This window comes from Phragmites australis, chromosome 12, assembly GCF_958298935.1.
Source record: "Phragmites australis chromosome 12, lpPhrAust1.1, whole genome shotgun sequence".
Lineage (NCBI taxonomy): Eukaryota > Viridiplantae > Streptophyta > Magnoliopsida > Poales > Poaceae > Phragmites > Phragmites australis.
In genome coordinates, this window is record NC_084932.1 from 1,339,767 (window position 1) to 1,362,742 (window position 22,976).

At 41.9% G+C, this 22,976-nt stretch overlaps 2 protein-coding genes and 1 pseudogene across 2 annotated transcripts; 1 reads left to right on the forward strand and 2 right to left on the reverse strand.

Moving 5' to 3' along the window:
- Positions 1-843: 843 nt before the first annotated feature.
- On the reverse strand, positions 844-1,931 carry LOC133887556 (NDR1/HIN1-like protein 13). The gene has a single exon (XM_062327545.1). The coding sequence runs from the start codon at positions 1,866-1,868 to the stop codon at positions 1,035-1,037; it is 834 nt and encodes a 277-aa protein (XP_062183529.1). The 5' UTR covers positions 1,869-1,931; the 3' UTR covers positions 844-1,034.
- Positions 1,932-11,978: 10,047 nt separating this feature from the next.
- On the reverse strand, positions 11,979-15,567 carry LOC133887246 (vacuolar protein sorting 38-like; annotated as a pseudogene).
- A 5,756-nt stretch (positions 15,568-21,323) lies between these two features.
- On the forward strand, positions 21,324-22,591 carry LOC133886838 (calmodulin-binding protein 25-like). Its single transcript, XM_062326710.1, has one exon. The coding sequence runs from the start codon at positions 21,448-21,450 to the stop codon at positions 22,000-22,002; it is 555 nt and encodes a 184-aa protein (XP_062182694.1). The 5' UTR covers positions 21,324-21,447; the 3' UTR covers positions 22,003-22,591.
- The last annotated feature ends 385 nt before the right edge of the window (positions 22,592-22,976 follow it).

Below are 22,976 nucleotides of genomic sequence, written 5' to 3' on the forward strand. Positions count from 1 at the left end.
AGACTTAACAGTTAAGATACGGACTAAAATGAGTGCCCATTTTCCAAAATGACTGTGTGCATGATGATATAATGCGACACAACACACGATTATGCAGGACAAGCAGCCGTTCGGCCACTACGCTTTGTGTGAGCATATACTACTTACATACATGGATCTGTCATGGTTTGGAATAAATGAAAATCAGTATAAGTGTAGTTTTGCAATAAAATCAAACTAGGCTTCAGAATACCACTGCATGCCATCTGGGGGAAGACCTCGTAATTTAGTCGTCAGTGCAATTGCAGAAAGTCAGTCAGTATTCATGAACCACAAGAAAAACCAAGCAACATGACTCGGTAATAAGATGCTACAGCAAGATTATCTGATTAAATTTAATTTACGTTTGTTTTGTACAAGAACATTTAACTTATGCTTCATCTCTACGTGTGTCACTGCCACCACTTTCATTATGACAACAATAACAATTAGTGTCTGTTTATTTCAGCTGGAGATTCTGAAAATCAACTTATAGATTATGGATTGTAAAAGGCTAGATAGTAAAAAAATAGATTGTAAAAAGTTTTTAGATTGTGGATTCTAAAAAACTTTGATAGACAGTTTAGTAAAATAGACTTTTATAATTTATAAAAAGTTGAGGAAAATCAGTTTCTTGTATTCCTATAATCCAACAAGCGGATTGTAAAAAGCTATGTTTAAAAACTGTCTGTTTGTTTCAGTATCGGATTGTAAAAACTGAAAACCATAATCTGAAGCTAAAACAAATAAAAGATGAAAAAAATGGTACTATAAAACAGACCATGATTTTATTAGTAACAAATTGAGAATTTTGTTAACATTCAGTGGCACCGAGAAAATCATCTCTTCTATATACTGAATAACTGACAGCCTTCACATCAACTGTAAATACATCCCAAAAATTCTGCAGTAAAATTCATTTACTTCACAGGTGGCTAAGTAATTAATCTCTGTGTTCAATGTAACTAAGCCGTTAAAGGCAGCGTAAACCATGCACGGGCGAGCGGCGCCGGCGATCACCACCACCACCAGAGCGGCTTGACCCTGACCCTGCAGCCCCTGTTCCCCGCTGCCGCGTTCCCCGCCAGCTTGTCCACGGCCACGTCGCAGCTGGCCTTCACGTCCACCGTCCACGTCCGCAACACCTTGCCGAGCCTCAACCTCACCGGCACCCTCGCCTCCACCGTCAGCGGCACGGCGCCCGCCGCCTGCTCCATGGCCAGCTGCTTCCTCTGCTCGTCCGTGAAGCTCACGCCTTTTCCACTCAACGACGTCGAGAACACCGTGACGTTTCTTGGCGCCTGGTAAAACGCCGGCCACTCCCCGGACGCGAGCTGGATGCCCGAGTAGGAGACCGCGACCTCCCCGCCGCCGCGGTAGTCGATGCCGACCTTCTTGTTCGCGCTGTTGTCCGCGCGCACGGCGGCGTCGAGCTCCGGGGAGAGTGTGGGCGAGGAGGAGAGGGTCAGGTTGTCGAGGCCGCGGATGGAGAGGGACGCGACGGAGAAGGATGGCGCGCGGGGGCGGAAGATGAGGTAGACGGCGCCCGCGAAAGCGGCGGCGAGGAGAACGAGGAGGATGACGGCGGCGCAGGAGAAGCAGCAGGCGCGGCGGAGGAGGCGGCGTCGCGCGGGACGCGCGGCGAGCTTCTTGTAGCGGCGGGCGCGGTCGGGGGGCGGGACGCGGAGCACCTGGTCCTTGGGCACCTGGATGATGTAGGTGCCCGGCGGCGGCGCGGGAGGGCGGTGGAAGGCCGGGTACAGCGGCGTGGTCTCCATTGGCGCCGCGGCGGCGTCGGCTTGTTGATCGGGTCGTGTAGGCGGTGGCACGGGGTGGACGCGGTCGGCCATGGAGACGGAGAGGTGAAGCTGGGTTGTTGTTGTGAGCTGACTGAGCCGAGGCGGGCAACGACGAAATGGAGCAACCAGCGTGCATTTATGCGTGAGCCGGAGCCGCGTCGAGGTCAGTGGAGAGCAGCGCGTGAGACGAAAGAAAGAAAGGGACATGTGAAGACGAAGGAGGCAGGGAAACGGTCATCTCACGCTGTTCATACTTCACTACCATTCGATTAAATTACAGTATTATAATTCTTCAAACCAGTGCTACGGTAGGAGTATTTTTTTGGCGCAGGAATTGGTGTGCTTTCTTCATGGTAAACTATGCTGGGGCTCGAGGATTAAGTTAATTAGGCTCTCTTTGATTCAGTTCCTGTCTTCTGCTACTGCAATCCGTTTCTAAAAATAGTTTCTAATAAACTAAGTAGATATGTATCTTATTTTGCATGTGATGAGCTATTGATAAAGTTTAAATTGAGTTGAGCTTGATTCGCACGAAGTTTACATGAACTTTCGGTTCAAAACCGGAACTTCCTGTATCAGGAGAAAACCGAAACCGAGAGCTTCCTTCCAGGTTGAATCCAGAACTTTCGATGATCGGAACTTTCGGTCAAAAACTGAAACTTACGAGTATTCCAGTTAAAATCCAGATATCTACTGTTCATGATTTTTCTAGGATTTACTTTGAATTGAGGATTTTGATTTAGACTAACTAGAGATGGAGCTGGAGATATGTTTGTGCTTGTCTTATGTTGTGCAGGTGATGGATACTACTTGACAGTCGATGGTGGGATGATCGGAGTCAAACGGGGTGCTTGGTGTCGGTTGATCAAGGAGGTCGGACCGAGTCAAGGGTGATTTTAGCTGTACATATGGTGGTCAAGCAAAGTATGAGAAGATGGATGAAGACGACGCGTTGACAAAGTAAAACAAAATGGATGCCGGTGAAAGTGACGATGCGATCTGAGGGATCGGGAACGGGAGAAACTTGCTAACGGTCGAGATTGCAAGACGAAGCACACATGTCAATATCGGATTGCTTGCTTAAGGTGTAAGTAAGTAGCGGTGAGTCACGTTTTGGGAAACGTGCAAGGTAGTTTCGTGATTTAGCCTCAAAACCATAGAAGGATGGAGTGCACGTGGCATTATCGCAAAGCTTATGTCGAGACGAAGCTAAGTCGTAAAGGCACCACGACCGTTGAATGGATGAAGAAAAATCTAGACCAAAATGACCCGATGGTAGGTAGGAGTGTACTACAAGTGAGGGATATTTTGGGAACAAGGAAACTTAAGAACTAAGACACCTTCCTAGGCCTATAAATAGAGGGCTAGAGGTGTGTGAAGAGGTATGGAGCCAGCCACTTGAGTTTGTATGCTAGGGTTTTAAAGGAGATGAGAGAGAAGAATTTAGCCTTTGTAATAGGTGAGCACTTTTTATGAGAAAAATCTTTATAATTCGTCAAAAATAGGGTTGACCTCTATAAATAATGAAATTTATATTCCTTTTTTTTTATTGTGTTCATCTCTTTCTAGTTTTCTTCTCTTGGCTCCCTTGCTTTGTTGCATGTTTTCAGTGTTTTGTTGCGATTTTCGTTTCTGGTTGAAAGCTGAATTTTTTTCACCTTGTGAAGTCTTTCTTCTTATTGCTAGAGACATAAAATTCATATATAAATATATACAAGTGTGTCTTGAATTCCCTTGTCTCTAGATCACTAACTTAGAGGACTCGTTCACCGAGTGTTCTTGATTCCCTTTTATGTTCTTGGCTAAATCCACGAAATCAAGGGTGAAATCTTGATATCTTTGAAAATATCTTTTGTGCAAAGATTCACCATGGACATGCTAATCTATGGCTAAAATTTCGTTGGATTTGGATCATGTTTGATTGGATTTCGAGTTTAGATTTTGGGTTCTCGTGCTGCAGTTTTTCCTCTGAAACTGCTCAACCTAGAACTTCCGGATCCTTACCAGAACTTTTGGATTATTTCAAATTTCCATCCCGATGCTCTTCTTCTGGTCTCAATCCGGAACTTCCGATATGCCGAAACTTCCGGATCCAACTCGGAATTTTCGGGTTCATCTGTTTCCGTTTTGTTTTTGCGTTTTGCGTTGTGCTTTGTTTTGATCCATTTTTGAGGTGCGTTGGGTGATAAAATAGGAGAAGATCAGCCATTTTAAAAGAAATTGTTGAGCCACCTATTCACCCCCTCTAGTTATCGTTCTCGGTCATCTAGAAATAAAAGCTATCATTATTACTATAAGTCAGAAGCTGGTCTAGATGAGTTTTTTAAGATTCCAAGATACGATGTTCTGAGGGGTATAACATTATTATACATTTCACCCGCATCAAAAAAACAATAAAAAATATCTTTTCAACATCAACTTTTGGAAAAGCCTCAGTCCAACCTAACAAATCCTTAGTCACCTACATAAGAGAAGGTTCCAAACTGATGTTCAATTTTTATTTTTGTATTCCATTGGATCTTGTTTGTCTATTGTAAAACATGTATACTCCAGGGTTCACAAATTTGATGGTTACCGCTCGAAATCGCGATAGCCAACCTTACATCTCCGCTCCGGTTTCATAATGTGAACGGTTACCGAATTTTAATTCAAAAAATTCAAATCGGATTTGAAAAAAATAAAAAAATCCCATAAAAACTAGAGGCAATTCTAAGACTATCTGTAAATTTTTTTTTTTAAAAAAATGCCGTTTGCATCACGAAATATGTGCTCAAACATTAAGAGTTCGAAAAAAGACCGAAAAATGAGAAAAGGCCGAAACGGGCTGAATGCACAGTGCAAACGACCTGTTTCAGCCCACCTCAATGGGATAAGGGTGCAGGAGGTCTCCTCCTCCACGCTAAGGTCCCCTGCTTCATTCCACAGCAAAACCTCCACCCTCCTCGCCTGCCCGTCCAGATCCACCGCGCCGCCATGCAAATCTCGATCGAGAAGAAGCGGTTACCGAGCGATAAGGAGCGGTTATCAACAGCAGAGGCAGCGCTGACGCCGAGCGATTTTTCGCTTGATTCGATCGGTAACTGTTAAATCTCTAGCAATTTTTTGCTCGACTTGGTTGATATGCGTGCTTAGAAGGTTGTCGGCTCAGTTAATACGTTGTAGTGGGCTAGTGGCAAGGGTAGTTAATTTTGATGAAGTTAATTATTTCTTGAGACATTTATGCTTGATTAGCAACATATACAAACTAGTTAGTGTCGGTTAGGGTTCGTTTTTAGGTTGTTAGGGTTGGTTAGTGTATGATAGCATTGGTTAGCACCTAGTAAACTTATCTTAGCTCAATGTTTACTCGCTGTTGGAATTTATGTAGTGCTAATAGGATGATATATGTTGTTTTGCAGTAATCGATGGTGGATAGAGATGTGGTATGTCAACACAGGGATAATTTAGCCCCGGGGTTTAGGTGCAATTACTGCAATAAGGAAAAGAAAGGTGGTGGTGCCACAAGGTTGAAAGAACATTTGGCAGGGCGCGGATCGAATATTATACATTGTGATAGAGTGCCTCCAGATGTGCGTGATTACTTTAGGCGTGAGCTGGATAGGGTAAGAGATAAGAGGAAGGGAAGGTCTGAGGAGAGGCTTCAAAGGCAAGAGTCAGCAAGAGCTGAGGTAGATTTGACAAGAGATAATGAGGAGACAGAAGAGGAACAATGCAGCATGTCATGACTCAGTCTAGGGAGGTGAAAGAGTTCAGGAGGAGGCCAGGTGAGTCCTACGAGCATAGAGGTAGTAGTAGAAGTGTCAGAGGAGGTAATATGTTAAAGAGGATGCTTAGGAGGGCATCTTCAACCAGGGAGCCACCACCAAGTATCAGCGATTACAATGTTGCTACATAGGATTGACACCGGGTCATGGAGTGTGAAGGGAAAGAATGCAAAGGTAGTTATTGGTTTGGCATGGTCCAAATTTTTTCACACTTCAGGTATTCCTGGTAGAAGGACAGACAATGCATTCTTTGTTGCTGCAATGAAAGAAATACAAAAATAGGGTGAGTGATAAAGTTTGTAATGAATTTTATTGTTGTCATATCTATTTCTTTTTGACTTATGACCATTTGTTCTATAACAGGAAAATGTGTCCCATCTCCAACTGGTCGGGATATAGATGGTAAGTACCTAGACGACAACGAGAGTGTATTGAAGAAGATATTTGACAAGTGAAAGTTAGAATGGCCAGAGTATGCTGTGACCGTCATGTGTGATTCGTGGACTGGACCGGCACACATGAGTATTATTAATTTTCTTGTATATTGCAATGGTCGTATGTTTTTTCACAAATCCGTATATGCGACTGGCTACAACCAAGATGCCAAGTATTTGAATAAGGGGGCAACAAAATATTATGCAGATCATGACTGATAACGGATCTAACTATAAGAAGTCATGTCAGGTTCTCAGAAGGGAGTATCTTGCTATTTTGTGGTAGCCTTGTGTGGCACATACGATAAATTTAATGTTAAAATCAATTGGTGAATTTATAGACCACAACATTATCATTCAAAGTGCAAGGTCCATATCGTGATGACTTTACAATCATTCTAAGCTCCATGAAATGATGAAGACCGCGATTGGTGGAGAGTTGGTGAGGTGGAATGCCACAAGGTTTGGCACAAACTATCTATTTCTTGAAAGCTTTCTACGCCGAAAAGATAGTTTCATGTAATGGATGGCATCTAGTGAGCTGCAACAGTCTCACTATATTATTTCTAACATTGTAAGGTATGCACATGGTTGCATATCCAGCTTACCATGGTGGGACAACCTTAAAATGGTTGTCGATTTTGTTTAGCCATTGTATGTCTTCCTCCGATTTGCTGATCAAGACAAGGTGCCAACATTGAGTGATTTGCTCCTGAGATACACCGTTGTCAAGCAGGAGTACGATTCGTTGTATCACAATGATAGGGATACCTTTGAAAAGTACATGGCAATTGTGGATCGCAAAATGTATGATCTAACTAATGGGACCTACATGAATACCGGTGATACACCCCTACCACTTACGTTCTTATTATACTAATACTTATGGTACTAATGCTTTGATCATCAACTTGCAGCGATCGCATTGAATCCCCGCATGCACTACGCATATGACATGGTTCCAAACTTGTTCGAAGATCTCCGGGAGGCATTTGAGAGGATGATCGATGTTGGTACTGCTGTGGAAGCACTTAATGAGGTTGAAATATATCGGACAAAGTCTCAGTCATTCGTTGGTTCGCTCGCTTCACAGATGGCATGTGACGACAGGACTCCACTTGGTACGAATTGCATTGACATATCTAACCGTTATATCACTTTATCTACTTTTCTAAACATTAGAAAAACTTTAACTACTTGCAGCGCAATGATGGTCTATGTTCGGTTCGTCTACACCTACACTAACGATGCTTGCCAGACGTCTAGTGTCTCAGTGCGCTTCACGTAGTGGGTGTGAGAGGAACTGTAGTATATTTGCATTTACCCACATGAAAGTTCGCAACCGGTTAAGCTACAAGAAGCTCCATAAGTTGGTATATGTAAACTACAACCTGAGAATATAGAATAATTTGGATGCAGGCATCATGTTGACTGTTGATGATGATCCATTTCAGTGGCTTATAGAGCTCATATTGAATGAGGAGAACAATCCACTCCGGGACTGGATGAAGAGCGGTAGATCAAATGCTGCCCCAGAGCTTGATGAGAAGGACATAGACAGTGACATACCCCTGTCAACTCACCTAGTTACAAACACAGTGAACCCAACTGATTTGCAACGGCAGACTGGGGAACGTACACTAACACAATGGGCTGCTAAAGAGGTAGGTGATAAACACACGGGAAAGAAAAAGAAGCAAATTGTGCATCCAAAGAAGAGCAAGAAGATTAAGGGTATGGGCAAAAGATAAGTGACAAGCGATGAAAGCATGGATAGTGCCTCAAAGAGCCCAACTTACCAAGAATCTAATAACAGCTGCTCAAAGACAGATAGCGATGACGGTTAGGGAGGCGATGCTCCTCCACGCTCATCCTCTGCCGTTGCTCCCATGCAATTCACTGGTGAGAGTCAATTTTTGCATGCCACACAGCACCAGCACCACAGTGCTCCATCCTCACAAAAGCATATCATACAGGATGGCCATGATGGACCACAAGATAGTGGGAGCTATTCCAGCAACTATGATATGGAGAGTAGTTCTGGATCGTATCAGTACCACTATCCTGTCCTTAATGCTCAGTCAGAGTCTCCTATTCAGTGGGTCTATGAGTGACAAGATCCTGAGTTTTATACTATATTGCAAGGGCAATGATCAACCACTTCTGCATGGACGGGACAAACTTGGGCAGAGTTTAAGTCAGAGTTGCTATCTTCATGGCAGATAATACTCATGTCCACCGAAGAGTAAAATACAGTCGAATTTAATAGCCCCCGTTAGAAGCTGGTGGTACTATAGGTGATGATAATTTACATACCATGGTATTGTACTATTTTTTTCCATCTCGTAGGTTGCACGTGATGTGGATACTATGTAAACTACATTTTAACTATTGATCATCACTTTTTGGTAAGTATTGATAGATGACATGTGATTATGTTTCTAGCATTTGTATAGACAATTCAATATATTTATTAATTTGAGGTGCTACTTATGTAATGTATACATATATTCGATGAAACAATTATATGATCATGCTCGTATTGCTATTAGTATCTATTTATTTTCTTGGATATGTCTAAAATATAGCAAATGTCATGCTAAAATTTTCAAATTAAACAAAACATAGCAAATATCATGGCATATTTTTTCCCTATTTTTTCTGAATTTTTTGTGATTTTTTATGATTTTCCTTCAACTTCGTCGAAATTCGAACAATGCGGTCGGTTACCACTGTAATGCGGTCAATTTTCGACCAATTTGTTTGAATTTTTGTTAGTTCGGCAGTCGTTTAAATCAGTCGATAAATCATCAAATATTGTCGGTAATAGGTGCAAACCGAACGGTTACCGATTCGTCAATTCGGTTCTAACTCTCACTGAATTTGTAAATTTGACTAAATGAATTTATCCGAATTTTCACCAAATTTTACTCGGTTTTCGCGATAATCGCAATTTTTGGGTAACCGTCGACGGCCAATTTTTGAGCATCAAACGCATTTGCGAACCTTGGTGTGCTCTACCTTTTGTACTCCTTGTCTTGTAATGCTTGTTTACATATTTTTTTCCTACGGCGTACCAGCGGCTCGATTTCACATCCTGTTTGCTTTGAATAGTCCCAATTTCGAATATAGCTAAGCAGTATTTCGTGTCTTAAGCTCTATGCTGATGCATGACCATCCAGCATAATATAAGCATCCGTGCATGCACAGATAACATGCAATGTACTTGTACGTACATGATAGTGTCCGACTTGGTCGTCAACCTGCAGCTTAAATTTCCTTCATTTTGGGAGGCATCTTTTGTGTTCACACCCATGTGAGATTCACAAACAATTAAAATTGAAATCCAAATTGTTGTTCCAACCCTGAAAAAAATGTCTTATATAATCAGTTTATGCAATTGTCTGGCTAGTTTGGTAGAGTTGGATTGCTACAAGATTGTATGCGAGTGAGTAGAATTCCAAAGAGAAACATCATTTTGGGGTGATTCTCCTACTAGTAAAATTCCGAAATGTCTCTTCTGGTTTCTTGCTGGATTCTGAAACCAAACCATAGGGTTTCTCCGGTTTCTGGAGAGAAACAGAATCCAAAATCCCTACCAAACGGTGCGTACTCTAAATTGGAGGTACTTTTAGTGGTAACTTATGTATATATCACACACTAGGTCTCAATCAATTTGTTTTACATATGTTGAAGAAGCATTAAAATTCAATCCGTTAGACATAAGTAATGTTCATGCTGTAACATCACACTCGTCAGGAAGAACCAGCATATTAAGCTTCCACGGTGTTAAAAATATGCTCTGAATTAAACTGGCCACGTCTTATCCTCTGAGAAATAAATTGTGATCTTCGACAGGGTAAGAACACCTAAGGTCAGCTTTTCTTTCGCCATCCTAATCCCGTTCTACTCCTAATTAACAATGCTACCCAACTCTTCTTCCATTCCGTGTCTCCTCTCCCTTGTCTGGTATGCTTGTCCAATTGATCTTGCAATGCCAGCCTAGCTGTTTTATATGTTTTTTTACGCCAGGTGTTTTATATGTTTATTCATTTTAATTTCACATCTGTGTTTGTGTTGAGTACATTTGGAAGCAATTTTGCAATGTACATGAAAATCGGCAAAGTCTACTTAGGAGCCAACCTCTAGAAATTCTAGAATTGTTAATGCTTGCGGGAAGCTAGATAGTCCATGCGACTAATTAAACTTATATGCCTGCATTAACATAGTGTTTATCTCTAATCCGGCCGGGCCATCGTTTGTCAAATTTAATTCATGCAACACGCTTGCAGATTGTAGTCTGTACCGCGCGCGCACAAATTGGTCTTGTTGGAAACTTCACCAGCACAAAAGTGTGCTACGATAAGAGAAAGAATGAAGTGGGCATGCTGTATTCTGAAGACAATCATTTAGAAATTTTCGTCACGCTAAAAGCATGTGTGGATGTTTACTGATAGAATTTATCCTTGAGTTTATATGTCATTCAAGTTGAGACTGTCTAAGTATGCGCCATTTGTTAGCCTTTTTTCTTTCTCTTTTGAGTCATAGGCTGAAACTTTGGAATAATGGATTGTTTGGTGCATGTCTTATGCATTGGCCGAAATAAAAAGCATTTCTTCGTCTGAAAAAATATGACTAAGCACGCATGCATTGCGTATTTGCATGTGGTGCACGGCTGCACGCGATCGAGCAAGAAAGCTGTCGGTTTAGGGTCAATGTGCACTAGAATACGATACTACATACCTATGTTGTGCACGCATGTTCAAATTTGAACCAAACCAAATTAAGCAGTCAGTCACATCGGTAGGCCAATATAATTGACCAACCAATTATATTGAACCAAACTCTTTTCGGTCTGTCTTCATCTTCTTCCTGTCACTCTCCTAAGCGTCCTGCCCATAGCCAGACATCGTGTTTTTTTGGTGTTCTGAAACAACAACTGCAAGTTCCACAGAGTTTGAAACATATGGAGATAAGACCACAGGTATGTCCTGTGAAAAACATTACATCCCTTCAACTGGATACCCTTCAACAACAATGGATCCAACCCTTTCAGGTGAATCTTTGAGCTTAGTGCTACTGTATGATAGATCATCAGTTTTCCCAGTTTTGGCCTCAATGACATGCAGTCCCAAGTTTATCTCGTCTGAATCCAGATTTACTTCACCATCTACGGACATCTTCTTTTCATCATGGCTGTTGCCTAACTGCCTGAAAGCAGAACGATATCTTCCATAGACTTCGATTCAAGAACTAGCACGTCAGAAGTAGTCTCTCCTTCATCCTGACCAAACTTATGCTCTGAAGTTTTACAGGTGGTTCAACTCATCGAGCATTGGAATAATGCCAGTGATTGATGCATCAGAAGAACTCTCGGTAAGATCAGATTTAGGGGACAAAAATTTGCTGTTTCTCCGATGTTTTCACTCCGATCACTGGAGCACTTAACTCAAAAGTGCTCTAAGAAGAAGTGCAGTTAACAGGAACACCGGAGAGGAAGACAGTAGGAAGGCGAATCGAGAAGGAGGGAACAAAGCAAGAGAGGAGGCACCAAGCTGCAGTGCCTCTTTCCTCTTCTAGGATTCTTTGCTTTGGAGCAGCAGAAAAGATGCTTTGGTCGTTACCTGATGATGAACAAGCTTAAAGTGAGGGAAAAGAGGATGAATCCAGCAACTCAGCTCCCCATTTTACTCATCTGCTCTGCAAGGCACAAGAAACCAAAAGTTCCCAAGTTCACGGTAGGAATACGAAAAACACACTAACAAACCAGTAAGTCGGGCAAGAACAAGCAGCTATACTTGGGCACTAATATCTGATTTCTAAATTTCTTATCCACGTCTTCCCTGTACACCTGGAAGTGAACTATTTACACCACCAAGTCGATTTACTCATTTTACACGAAACGTATCAACACAGAGAAATAATGACTTCTGTGTCATAAGGACAAAAAAAAGGTGCCTGTCAAAAAAATAGCACCAACAGCATCTGGAATAAACTCACTCAATCAGAACTCCGAAATTGTATATGGGTCAAACTAATCAACAGAAATGAATTGTTGTGACTGGATGATCGTTGTCAGCTGCTTGAGGTTAGCTAATACATGTCTCGGGCCAAGACTTTCAGCGCCAATGTAATTCACAAGTTGTTCGATATCCTGCCAGGAACCACACGCGATAGGTTAATGTCTTAAACGCAACAATGCCAAAAAGGGATGGAATGTAAATATACACTTGTGGGAGTCTCCATAACCACAGGTTTCAGGTGGTTACAATAATCAAATGAAAATTCTGGCTTCAATACATGAAGAACCTCTGCAGTTTGGGTTATTCTAGAAAAAGGACTACCAGTCTTGTTGATCACAATTTCAGGTTCCATGCATCACGGAATTATTTGTTGGGTTATTTGTTCCTCGCAGCTTCATGTATTGTCCAGAAACATGCCAACATCTTTACGAGCTGACATTTTTGGTACTTCCACAACGTTCTGTCAAATTAACTTAAGATTGAAATCTTATCCGAAACTGAGTTATTTTTACTCATTCGCCCACTCAAGCACTAAAACACAATTATATTCTGCTCAGATTAGGGTTCAAAACCACTTATTTCTCAATTTGAAGCTGAAACAAGATTCGAGGGGATTAACAAACAGACATAGGCAGACCTTTCTTTCAAATCAACTTTGATAATACTAAAAAAGTTTCTAGCTATTTCTTTCAAATCAACTTTGATAATACTCAAAAAAGTTTCTAGCTTCTAATGACTTTGGGGACAAATTCCAGATTAGGCGAACAGGGCGACAAGACAAAAACATGTATATTCTTCTTAGTTCATTTTACATCATCCAGATTCTATGATCAACAACAGTGCTAAAAAGTAAAAGCCATTAATGTTAAGTGCTCACTTTGCATTAAAATAAATACCCAAATAGCAAGGAGACCAACCTTGTTCAACAAGAATATTGCATATGCTGATCTTGTTGTCTCCTGGCCATAAAAAAACAGAGCGAATTCCATTGTCCTCATGCTTGTGCTCAGAGAGACAGAACTTACTACTGCAGTTATAGATGATGCCTCAACTAAAGGCGAATGATCCAGAACATATGACCGCGGATCTCCAAAGCGCAAAGGATAACGAAGAGGAACATTTAGATATGATGCAATGAGCACATGAGTGCGTAGTGTGGTGGCAAGGCACCATGGGTGGTTGAAGGCTAGCCAGGGTTCAATTCCTGGCAGCCACAATTTGGCGTCCAAAGAATGCCGGGGTCTCCCCCAAATTTTTGCACATAAGTGTATAGTGTGGTGGCAAGGCACCATGGGTGGTTGCAAGCTAGCCAAGGTTCGATTCCTACCAGCCACAATTTGGCGTCCAAAGAACGCCGAGATCTCCCCCAAATTTTTAGGAGCTGACAGTAGGTCAGTTGGTAAAGGCTCTATGGGAGGAGCCAGCTGGCCAGGGCTTGAACCCTGGCACTGCAAAAAGCCTCCAAAGAAGACTGTCAAAAAGACCCTTTAAAAAAAAGATATGATGCAATGAGAGTGACTGCCTATGATTCAAAACAAAAGAACAGTTACGTCTATCATTGTAAAACAGTACAAAATAACAATGTTTAGTTACATGTTCACCTAATTTGAATATCTATTCGTTCTGAAATAGAATAAACTATAAACCAATAAAATTTCTAAATCCTTTAAAAAAGAAAGTAGAAATACCAAATGACGGTGAATTCAATTTTCATTTGATAATAAATTAATAATTAATCAAATAAAATTATACATACATGTGCAGCATATCCCAGAACAATAACAACTTTCTGAAACTCCGTTTTGTCACTGAAGTAGCTGGTCTTTTTTCACATAAAGCTTTGATAATTGTAGATCCAATATGGCCAAAGGTATATTTTGGGAGCCATTTGCCAACATTGATTCAACATTGCCTGAAAATTTTCGGTAGCATTTAAGTTTTAACAAAACACCATTTTAGAATGAAGAATCTTAAGATACGTCAACTAAGTAGGAATAGACCTAGTTCTCTATCTATTAAGTCTGACAAAAATATTAACTCTTCATGTTTCACATGCCTCTTCCAATATCTTTATAGAAAATTTCAAGCAAGCGAGTAAACTAGCAGTAATAGTTCTCTATACAAAAAATCTTACCATTGATTTGGGCAATTTGTATTATCAATTGTACTGTCTTGCAACTAGAAAATCACTACCAGACATGAAGTCAAGCTTTGCATAGCATTGTAGCTTAGTCAATGCTCCTACCTTTTACAATGAACACTTAAGCACTTTATTTATTAACAATTGTAATCATGTGCTTATGATTATAATTATTATTTAAACATCATCTGACCCTCTTTTATTTTTAAATTCGGGTCTATTAACTGGTAATACAATATTTTTAATTTTACAGCAAGCATGAATATGGAACTGAAAACCCATAAAGTTGCACTCCATAAACTGACATACTTGTTTTGATGTTGTTGGAGGCTAACCCGGGCTTGTGATCTGGAGACAGGTCATCCAAAGGCCTCACAGGATATATCTTAGCAACTTGTGTTATCATATGTTGTTGTCTCATCCGCAACTTCTATTCCCGATTTTCAAGGTGTCCACGACCATTTTCCCCTGACGGTAGTTTATTAGCTTCCTATAATTCCAAAATAAAATATTCTGGTAAGATTAGTTTGAATGTATAAAAAAATCAACATCTTGAGAATCCAATACCCTATTTAGCATAACTTTTGATTTTTCTGTGGAGAAGCACAGAAAGAAGAAGTGCCAAACAGGGGTCCAAATACATCAAGCAACACATTTAAAAGAATAATACATTTTACACACGTTTAGACACTTTTGTTTGTACTAAGAAGTTTTTCAAGGAAAATACTTGATACATCACACTACATATTTGAGTAGCATTTATGTTGGTACTGATAGTATTCTTAGAGCACAAAAGAGAAATAAAATAGATATGATAGGCACTTAATAATCTCATTGATAAAGGTCTTGCAACTTCCACTGTAAACGTATAGAAATATACTTTTTAATCGGAACTTTCATATGTGGGGCAATTGTGGTTTGAGCATAGGCTAAAAATATAGTAAATATAGAACATAAACAAAAACTTCATAAACTGCATTTTATAATATCAGAATCTTGAAAGTGATATAGTCCACAATGAAGGGAAAATGTGCAACCATTTCTTCATATGTCATGCAAATATCGAATACCTCTAGTTTACTGCATGCCGCGCAAAGAGTTTTTCTTGCCACTGACAATATTATAATCTTGACGCAAAGCTGTTCCCTTTGATCCTCAACATCCTCAGGTAATTTCCATGTGTGCATTTTCAAATCGCCCATATGATCAGAGTGTTTTATGTAGTGTCTGCATCATTTTAGCCAACTCATACTCCTACTGGAGGAATGCATTTCTTGCCTATCCACAGACATATTAAAACAACAAATCAAACATCCAGAATTACTCACCGACCTTCGGTGGTGGCAGGGGAGGATCAGGGGCGGCAGACGATGATCTTGGGCCCTCCATCGCTGGTGGGGGATCATGTCTGCGGGTGGGGACTAGGGAGTGCGCACGACATGGGCCGCATCGAGATGGTTCTCTTCGTCGTTTTCCTTCTTTCGGGTGACAGTGGAATTCTCTTGCTTTTTTTTTGGGAAGCGGAATTCATTCTCTTGCTATGTAGTGCTCGATTGGTTTCAGGGTCGAGCCGAATCGGATGATGGAATTTTTCTATTTTATTATGGTTTTGAAAAATGAAAAAATGTAAATCTTCTACATCCCTTTTAAGGCATGTCCATTTAAAAATCTGTTTGAGATGCTGATATGTGTCTTGAGTACCGGAGTGCCCCCCCTAATGCGCTCGCATGCAGAGCAACAATCAGCTTAGTGTGTAGCGCTGAATTCTCACCAATCCATACATGATTGTTGTGTCTGATCAGTCCTTGGTGTAGAGCACATCCTTGTGCATCAGGGCTGGTAACTGGCAGCTGTTGTAGCAACTCTTGAACTTTAGAATCAGTAGCATAGGAATTCAACACTTCTTGAATCCAAAGAGGCCTCATCTTAGATACTGCTTGAATAGTCATCAAGTGGCCCACTCTAGATAAGGCATCAGCTGCCAAATTGTCCCTGCCCTTCCTGTACACTATCTAGAATTACAAACCCGTCAACCTTGTCATGGCTTTTCTTTGCAATCAGATTGAAGTGTTGTTCCTCCAAGTAGCATAAGTTTTTATGATCAGTCTTGATGATGAATTCTTTCCTTTGCAAATATGGCCTCCATTTTTCAACTGCCATAATAAGAGCTAGAATCTCCTCTGATAGAAAGGTGTTTGTGTACAGTACCCAAGGCCTTACTAAGAAATGCTATAGGTCTGTCTTGTTGCATCAGAATAGCTCCCAACCCAGAGTCACAAGCATCAGTTTCAACAGTAAATGTCTCATTGAAGTCAGGTAAAGCAAGTACAGGGGTGTGGATCATTGCATGCTTCAGAGCCTGAAAAGCATTATGAGCTTGATCATCCCATTTATACTACTTTTTTCTTCAATAAGTTGGTTAATGGCTTTGCAATTATACCATATCCCTTGACAAACTTTCTGTAGTATCCTGTTAACCTAAGAAAACCTCTTAATTCAGTCACTGAAGTTGGAACTGGCCAGTGCATCATAGCTGTTGTTTTACTGGGGTTTGTAGCCACACCTTGGTCTGAAATTATATGACCCAAATATTCTAATTTGCTCTGGGCAAAAGAACATTTTGACCTGTTGAGAAAAAACTTGTGTGCTCTCAGTTGTTCCAACACTTGTTTCAGATGGAATAAATGAGTTTTAAGTGTAGGACTGTAGATAAGTATATCATCCAATAATACAAAACAAACTTCTCAAGAAAGGGACCCAATATATCATTCATCACACACTGAAAAGTGATAGGGGCATTGATCAATCCAAAAGGAATGATCCTAAACTAGTAATGATCATGGTGGGTCTTGAAAGCAATTTTATATTCATCTTCTGGGTTCATTCTCATTTGGTGATAGTCAACTGGCGTGTCCAGCTTAGTGAAAAATTTAGTGCCAGCCAATTCATCCAAGATCTCTGCAATTATGGACATAGGGAACTTGTTCTTAATTGTTAAGGCATTAAGCTTCCTGTAATCAATGCAGAAATGCCAAGAGCCATCCTTCTTCTGAACTAACATCATTGGACATGCAAAAGGACTGATACTAGGTGTAATCAAGCCAGCCTCCAATAACTGCTTAATCTGCCTCTCAATCTCATCCATATGCAAAGGAGAATATCGGTATGGTCTGGAATTAACTAGAGTAGCACCGGAAAGGAGAGGAATTGTGTGATCATACTTCCTGTGAGGTGGTAGTTGCTTAGGATAATCAAGACCTCCTTATATTCCTCCAAAAGGGACTGGACTTCTAGTGGTAGAGTTGTTTCTTGTTCGTATGGTACAAACTCCACAATGGCAAATGCCCACACCTCATTGCCCCTACACCATTTGATGAGCTGAACAGTAGACAGCTTTGAAAGCTGCAACTCCGAAGGGAGGACCCCTTGAAGTTTAACCATTGTACCTTGCTCATTATCGAGGGTTAGTCCCTGACAATGATTCTGGGGTGTATCAGTCGATGGATGCATGAACAACATTTGTGGTGTGTGTGTGTATTTGTGATAAACTCAAGAACACGGGGGTTATCCAGGTTTAGGCCTCCCGAAGGATAACATTCCCATGTCCGGTGTATTTTGTTATCAGTGTTTATGAACTGGTTACAGATGAGTTTTCTTGACTCCTTCTCTCTTATAAACCAAGTCCTCCTCTCTTTATATACCAGAGAGATGGACAACTTACAAGTGCGCCTCATTTAGCAGATCCATACCTGTTAGATATTCTACTCTTGGATCATCATTATGAAAAATCGAGTGAATCCAACTTGCTCTAAGAGCTCTGCATGCCCGTCCCATCTGTGGAACGCCGCTGCACCTGCCTCCCCTGATCGCCCGACCTGTCCCATCGCCGTGCGCCGCAAGTTCGTCTGCCAAGCCATCCCGTCACTGCGTTCCATGAGTCAACTTGCAAAATCATCAACTTGCCTGGCTGTTCTGCAGATCCTGTCCCATCTGTCACGTGACGCAAGTTGATCTGCAACACCCAACTCTGTAGCAATTAATGCTACGGGACGGGGCACTGCTCATCTGTACCGGTCACGACTTTGTTCGCTGGAGAAGGTGCCTCAGGAAGGAAAACACTTGCGTAGATATCAATAAATGCATTTAGTTAGGTTAGGTATGGACGTCCCGCAACCAACAAGGGATGATCGTGGGATCACACTATATCACAAGGAGGCTGGTCGCGCAAGCCTCACGCTAGCTGTGTGAGCCAAAGGCTGGTGGCGTGATGGGCTGGGGTTCAGAAAATATCTCTCGCCGATCACCATATCCCTCACGGGGTCCGTTTGCCAGGATGCCCCCTTACTCAATACTCTAACACTCATCAAACTCTATTGTGTTTTGTTCCCAATGACAATTCATAGGGCTATGTAGTTTAAGCCAGTCATACCCCAAAATAGCATCATAAGCCCCTAAGTCAAACACCTTCATGTTAGTGTGAAAAGTGTACCCTTGGCACCGCCATTCCATACTTGACACCATGTGATCAGTGACTAGTGTTTCTCCATTGGCTACTTTCACTTGAGCTGGCTTAGTAGATCTTGGATTGATATTCACGCTTGACAGAAACTTGGAGTTAACAAAGCTATGAGAAATGCGACTGTCAATTAAGATCACCATGACCTGGCCCTATAGTAGGGCCCTGATTTTCAAGTATCTTGAGCTTCAGTCCTAGCAACTGCATTCAGAGATAGCTTATAGAAATCGGCATTCAACGCACACTACGTAAGAAACTATCAAAAGAGACTCATCATTAGTGACGGCCGACCATAACCTGTCACTAATGCACTATTAGTGACGGATCCAGTGACGACCCGTCACTAATGTATGACCCAAGCTGGGACCCGACCAAGACCCATCACTAATGAGGTGTCATTAATGATGGCGAGGGAATGATCTATCACTAAATATAGTAGTGACATGTCACCTAAAAGCTCACTAAATGTGGCCTCGTGCGGTTCATAGCTGATGTCACTCATTAGTGATGGGTAAATGAGTACACCCATCACTAATGTGAAAGTAATTAGTGATGGGTCATAGTTGTCACCCATCACTAATGTGCTGCCCCTGAACTGGTCGAGACCACCATCATTAGTGACGGGTTATGAGGACCCTCATCACCAATGTGAAAGTCATTAGTGACGGGTGTCCTTATCACCTGTCACCCGTTGCGGGATATGTGGCTAGGGAAATGAGCCAATTTTTGAAGAAAGACTACCTGATAGCTGCCCACAACATGGGTGGCTACTTAATCTTACTGGTCATTGCTCCTAAGTAGAACTTGGTCTGGTACCTCGATTCAGTAAGACCAGTAGTAGGACGTAACGGTGAACGGAGAGTATATGACTATACTTTGGTTAAACATATCCTCGACAAATAATTTCTTCATGACTTAGGTTACATATTGAAATTTTGTAATTTTTTTTCTCCAAATATTGACTAATGGATACCTCTTTGCATGTAGGGCTTTTGACACATATATACGCTGTGATCCAAAGTATGATCCGAATGAGCCCCGCATACTGACACATAAGACCGTCTTCACGGTAAGTGCCAACAGATATATTTGTAAATACTCTACTACTACATCTTTTTCTTTCAAATTGACAGTTTCTTTTCTCTCCAGTGCCAGCAACAACTACCAGTCAATACTTGCAGCTTCTACGTTACGCGTCACATGCTGCTAGCCATGGCAGCAAAGGATATGAAATCCCCAGATGCAAGATAATTACGTATAATCTTTTTATAACTGCTTTAATTCATTTAATAACTGATAATAAAATGATTTTGCTCAAACTAATTGTATACTTTTCTATTACTATTTTCATTTATCAAGAATTCAGCATACCGAACGGCAACATCGAGGAGTTTGTACTGTTCAACATTTGAGGACAGATCACCTCATTCATAATGACAGAACTCGTCTCTTTGAAAGGTGAGTTCCATTGTAGAGATGCGGCACACTAATTTGATATATTTGATATGTTTTATTGTACTGATGTGATGTACTTGATATGGTTGATGTACTGCTGTGTTTTGTTATGGTGCCCTTTTATATAGATGAGCTCTTATATATGTTACCTGATGTTGAAGATGTGGTCGATATTTGCATATATATATATGTTACCGGAGCTCTTGTATATGTTACCTGATGTCAAAGATGTTTTCTGGTGTGAAATATTTGCAGGAGAAGACGGCTGCAAAATCCTGAAATTACTTTAGGATGCAGCCAGGAAACATGTAAAGTTCTTCGGGGCATGAGTACATTAGTGATGAGTGAAAACGTCACACGTCACTAAAGAAATCATCAGTGTCGGGTTGTAAACTCATGTGTCACTGATGACTCACTCATTAGTGACACGTGCATTTACCACCCGTCATTAATGACTGAGTCACAGTGATTAATGTATTTACCACCCATCACTAATGAACAAGTCCTAGTGACAAGGTACGGTTAATACCCGTCACTAATGAGTCATCAGTGACGCATAAGATTACAAATTGAGGTGGGGAATGAGGAATCGATCAGGTGGAGGGGAAAACTAAAGGGTTTTCATTTATATAGCAGATGACAGTCTTCTGCAAATATGACCAACTTTTATGGCATTGTGGGAAATAGAGGTGCAGAAGTTGCGCGGGCTACGGAAAGTTTCCCGACTTTAGGCAAATTTTCTCAAGAGCTTGTAAAAAAATTATGCTTTTTATTTCGGCTCCTGCTCGAGAAATTTAGAATTTTGCCACTATAAAGAGTGGGTTTCGGAGATTTTCCAACGTCAAAGATTGACTTCGCAGAATTGCCACTGATAACATTGTCTCCTTGTTTTCCTTACCATTATGCAGTTTTAAAATAATATTTTGATTGTTATTATCCATACCATGAATTGATATAATGGCAAGAAAATCAATAAAACAATGTTTTGAGTAATAATTATAGAGAGCTAATCTTTGGCATGACAAATCTGAGATGCCCACTCTTTAGAGTGATAAAAATCCATATTTCTCGTTGTGCTTCTAGAAACCAAAACGGTAGGAGCAGCCTTGGCTCTCAGCTCCGGCGTCCCCCACCCCTGCCCTCCATATATACACCACTCCCCCCCCCCCCCCCCCCCTCCTCCTCCTCCTCCTCCTCTGTCTCCACGGCAGCAATCTCCTCTTCTCTCCTCTCCTCTCCTCTCTTCCTCGCACAGCTAGCCGGAGCCTGCAGCCACAACCCACCAACACAAGTGCAGGATGCTCATGACCGTCGTGCACATGGACTCCACCCACGGTCACGGACCATCCTCCTCCTCCGCGACCTCGCCCCCGCCATGGCTCCCACCCAACCACCACCTCCTCCTCCACGACTTCCCGACCTCCTCCGCTCCCACCCCCTCCGCGCCGCCTCCCGCGACTGCCGCCGCGCCGTCGCGCCACCACCCCTTCCGCTCCGCCCCCTCGTCCCGCCGCGCCGCCAAGCGCCGCCCGCGCCCGTCGCGGCGGCTGCCCACCACCTACATCCGCGCCGACCCCGCCAGCTTCCGCCGCATGGTCCACCAGGTCACCGGAGCCGAAGGCCTGCCCTTCCCGCCGCCGTCCGAGGCCCTCCACCGCCAGGCGCCCGCCCGCGCCTCCTCGGCTGGAGCTGGCGCGCTGGTGCTGCCCACTCTGGACACGTCGGCGTTCCTGATCGGTACAAGGACAGGGACGAACGCGGCGGCTCTGGAGGCGGAGGCTGGTGCTCCAGGTGGGTCTTCCGGCAACGGTGGCTTCCCGACCTTGGAGTCTTGGGACGCTGCTCTCTTCTGAAATCTTCCTCTGCTCCGCAGTCTGCACGCCATGAACGATGCTTTCTTTCTTTGTAAGCTCGAGGAGCGATTGCGATGATCGACCAGAGACATCGTTCGATCGACAAGCATCTTGGTTGATCACTCTCTGCTGTTATATGGTTTTTGAGCTTGCCTTCTTGCTCTCGTACCAATCGATTTTGATTTGGAGCGATTGCGATGATCGATCAGAGACATCGTTCGATCGGCAAGCATCTTGTTTGATCACTCTCTGGTGTTATATGATTTTTGAGCTTGCGTTCTTGCTCTCGTACCAGTCAATTTTGACTCGGAGCTACCTAGACCCTACGACACGTTCAGCTGAAGCCAAATTGAGAAATAATTATGAGATCCATTTGGACCGTCTTAGTACTAACCCAGTCGTATCTTGGCTGACAGTTTGCCACGTATATGCTGCATCACTCACTGAGAAAAAGTGGTTTCTATTTCGGATTATTTCTTTTTCAATAAGATTTAATCTTCTTTTTAAGCCCCAAACGGTCGAATATTCCTGTATTCTTTTCTATTTTAACTCACTGTATTTCATATGGAATAAGAAGGAAAAGTATTCCTCAATCCCGAAGGACCCCTTGAAATTTGTAGTAGCTTATGGCAGTTTGGTCGAGCTGAAAAAACCTAAAAAAGCAATTGGTACAAAATACAAAAGCAAATCGGTAGAGAACAGAAAAAAAAACATGGTGGATGTTGGTGGTGCTGCAAAAGCAAATCGGTAGAATGGAGAATTAATGGATAGGTGCGTCGGTTTTTTTTCCCCTCAGACAAGATGACCAACAGGACAAGTGAATCGATACACATGGGAGTTGGTAGTTTTTTTTTTTTTACTTAGCGGATGGTCGATCCGAGAGTGCATGCACGTTTTGCCTTATTTTTATTAGTTTTTTTAACCCTAACTAAAATTGATTCGAAGATGAGTTACTTTAATTATTCTTTTATTTT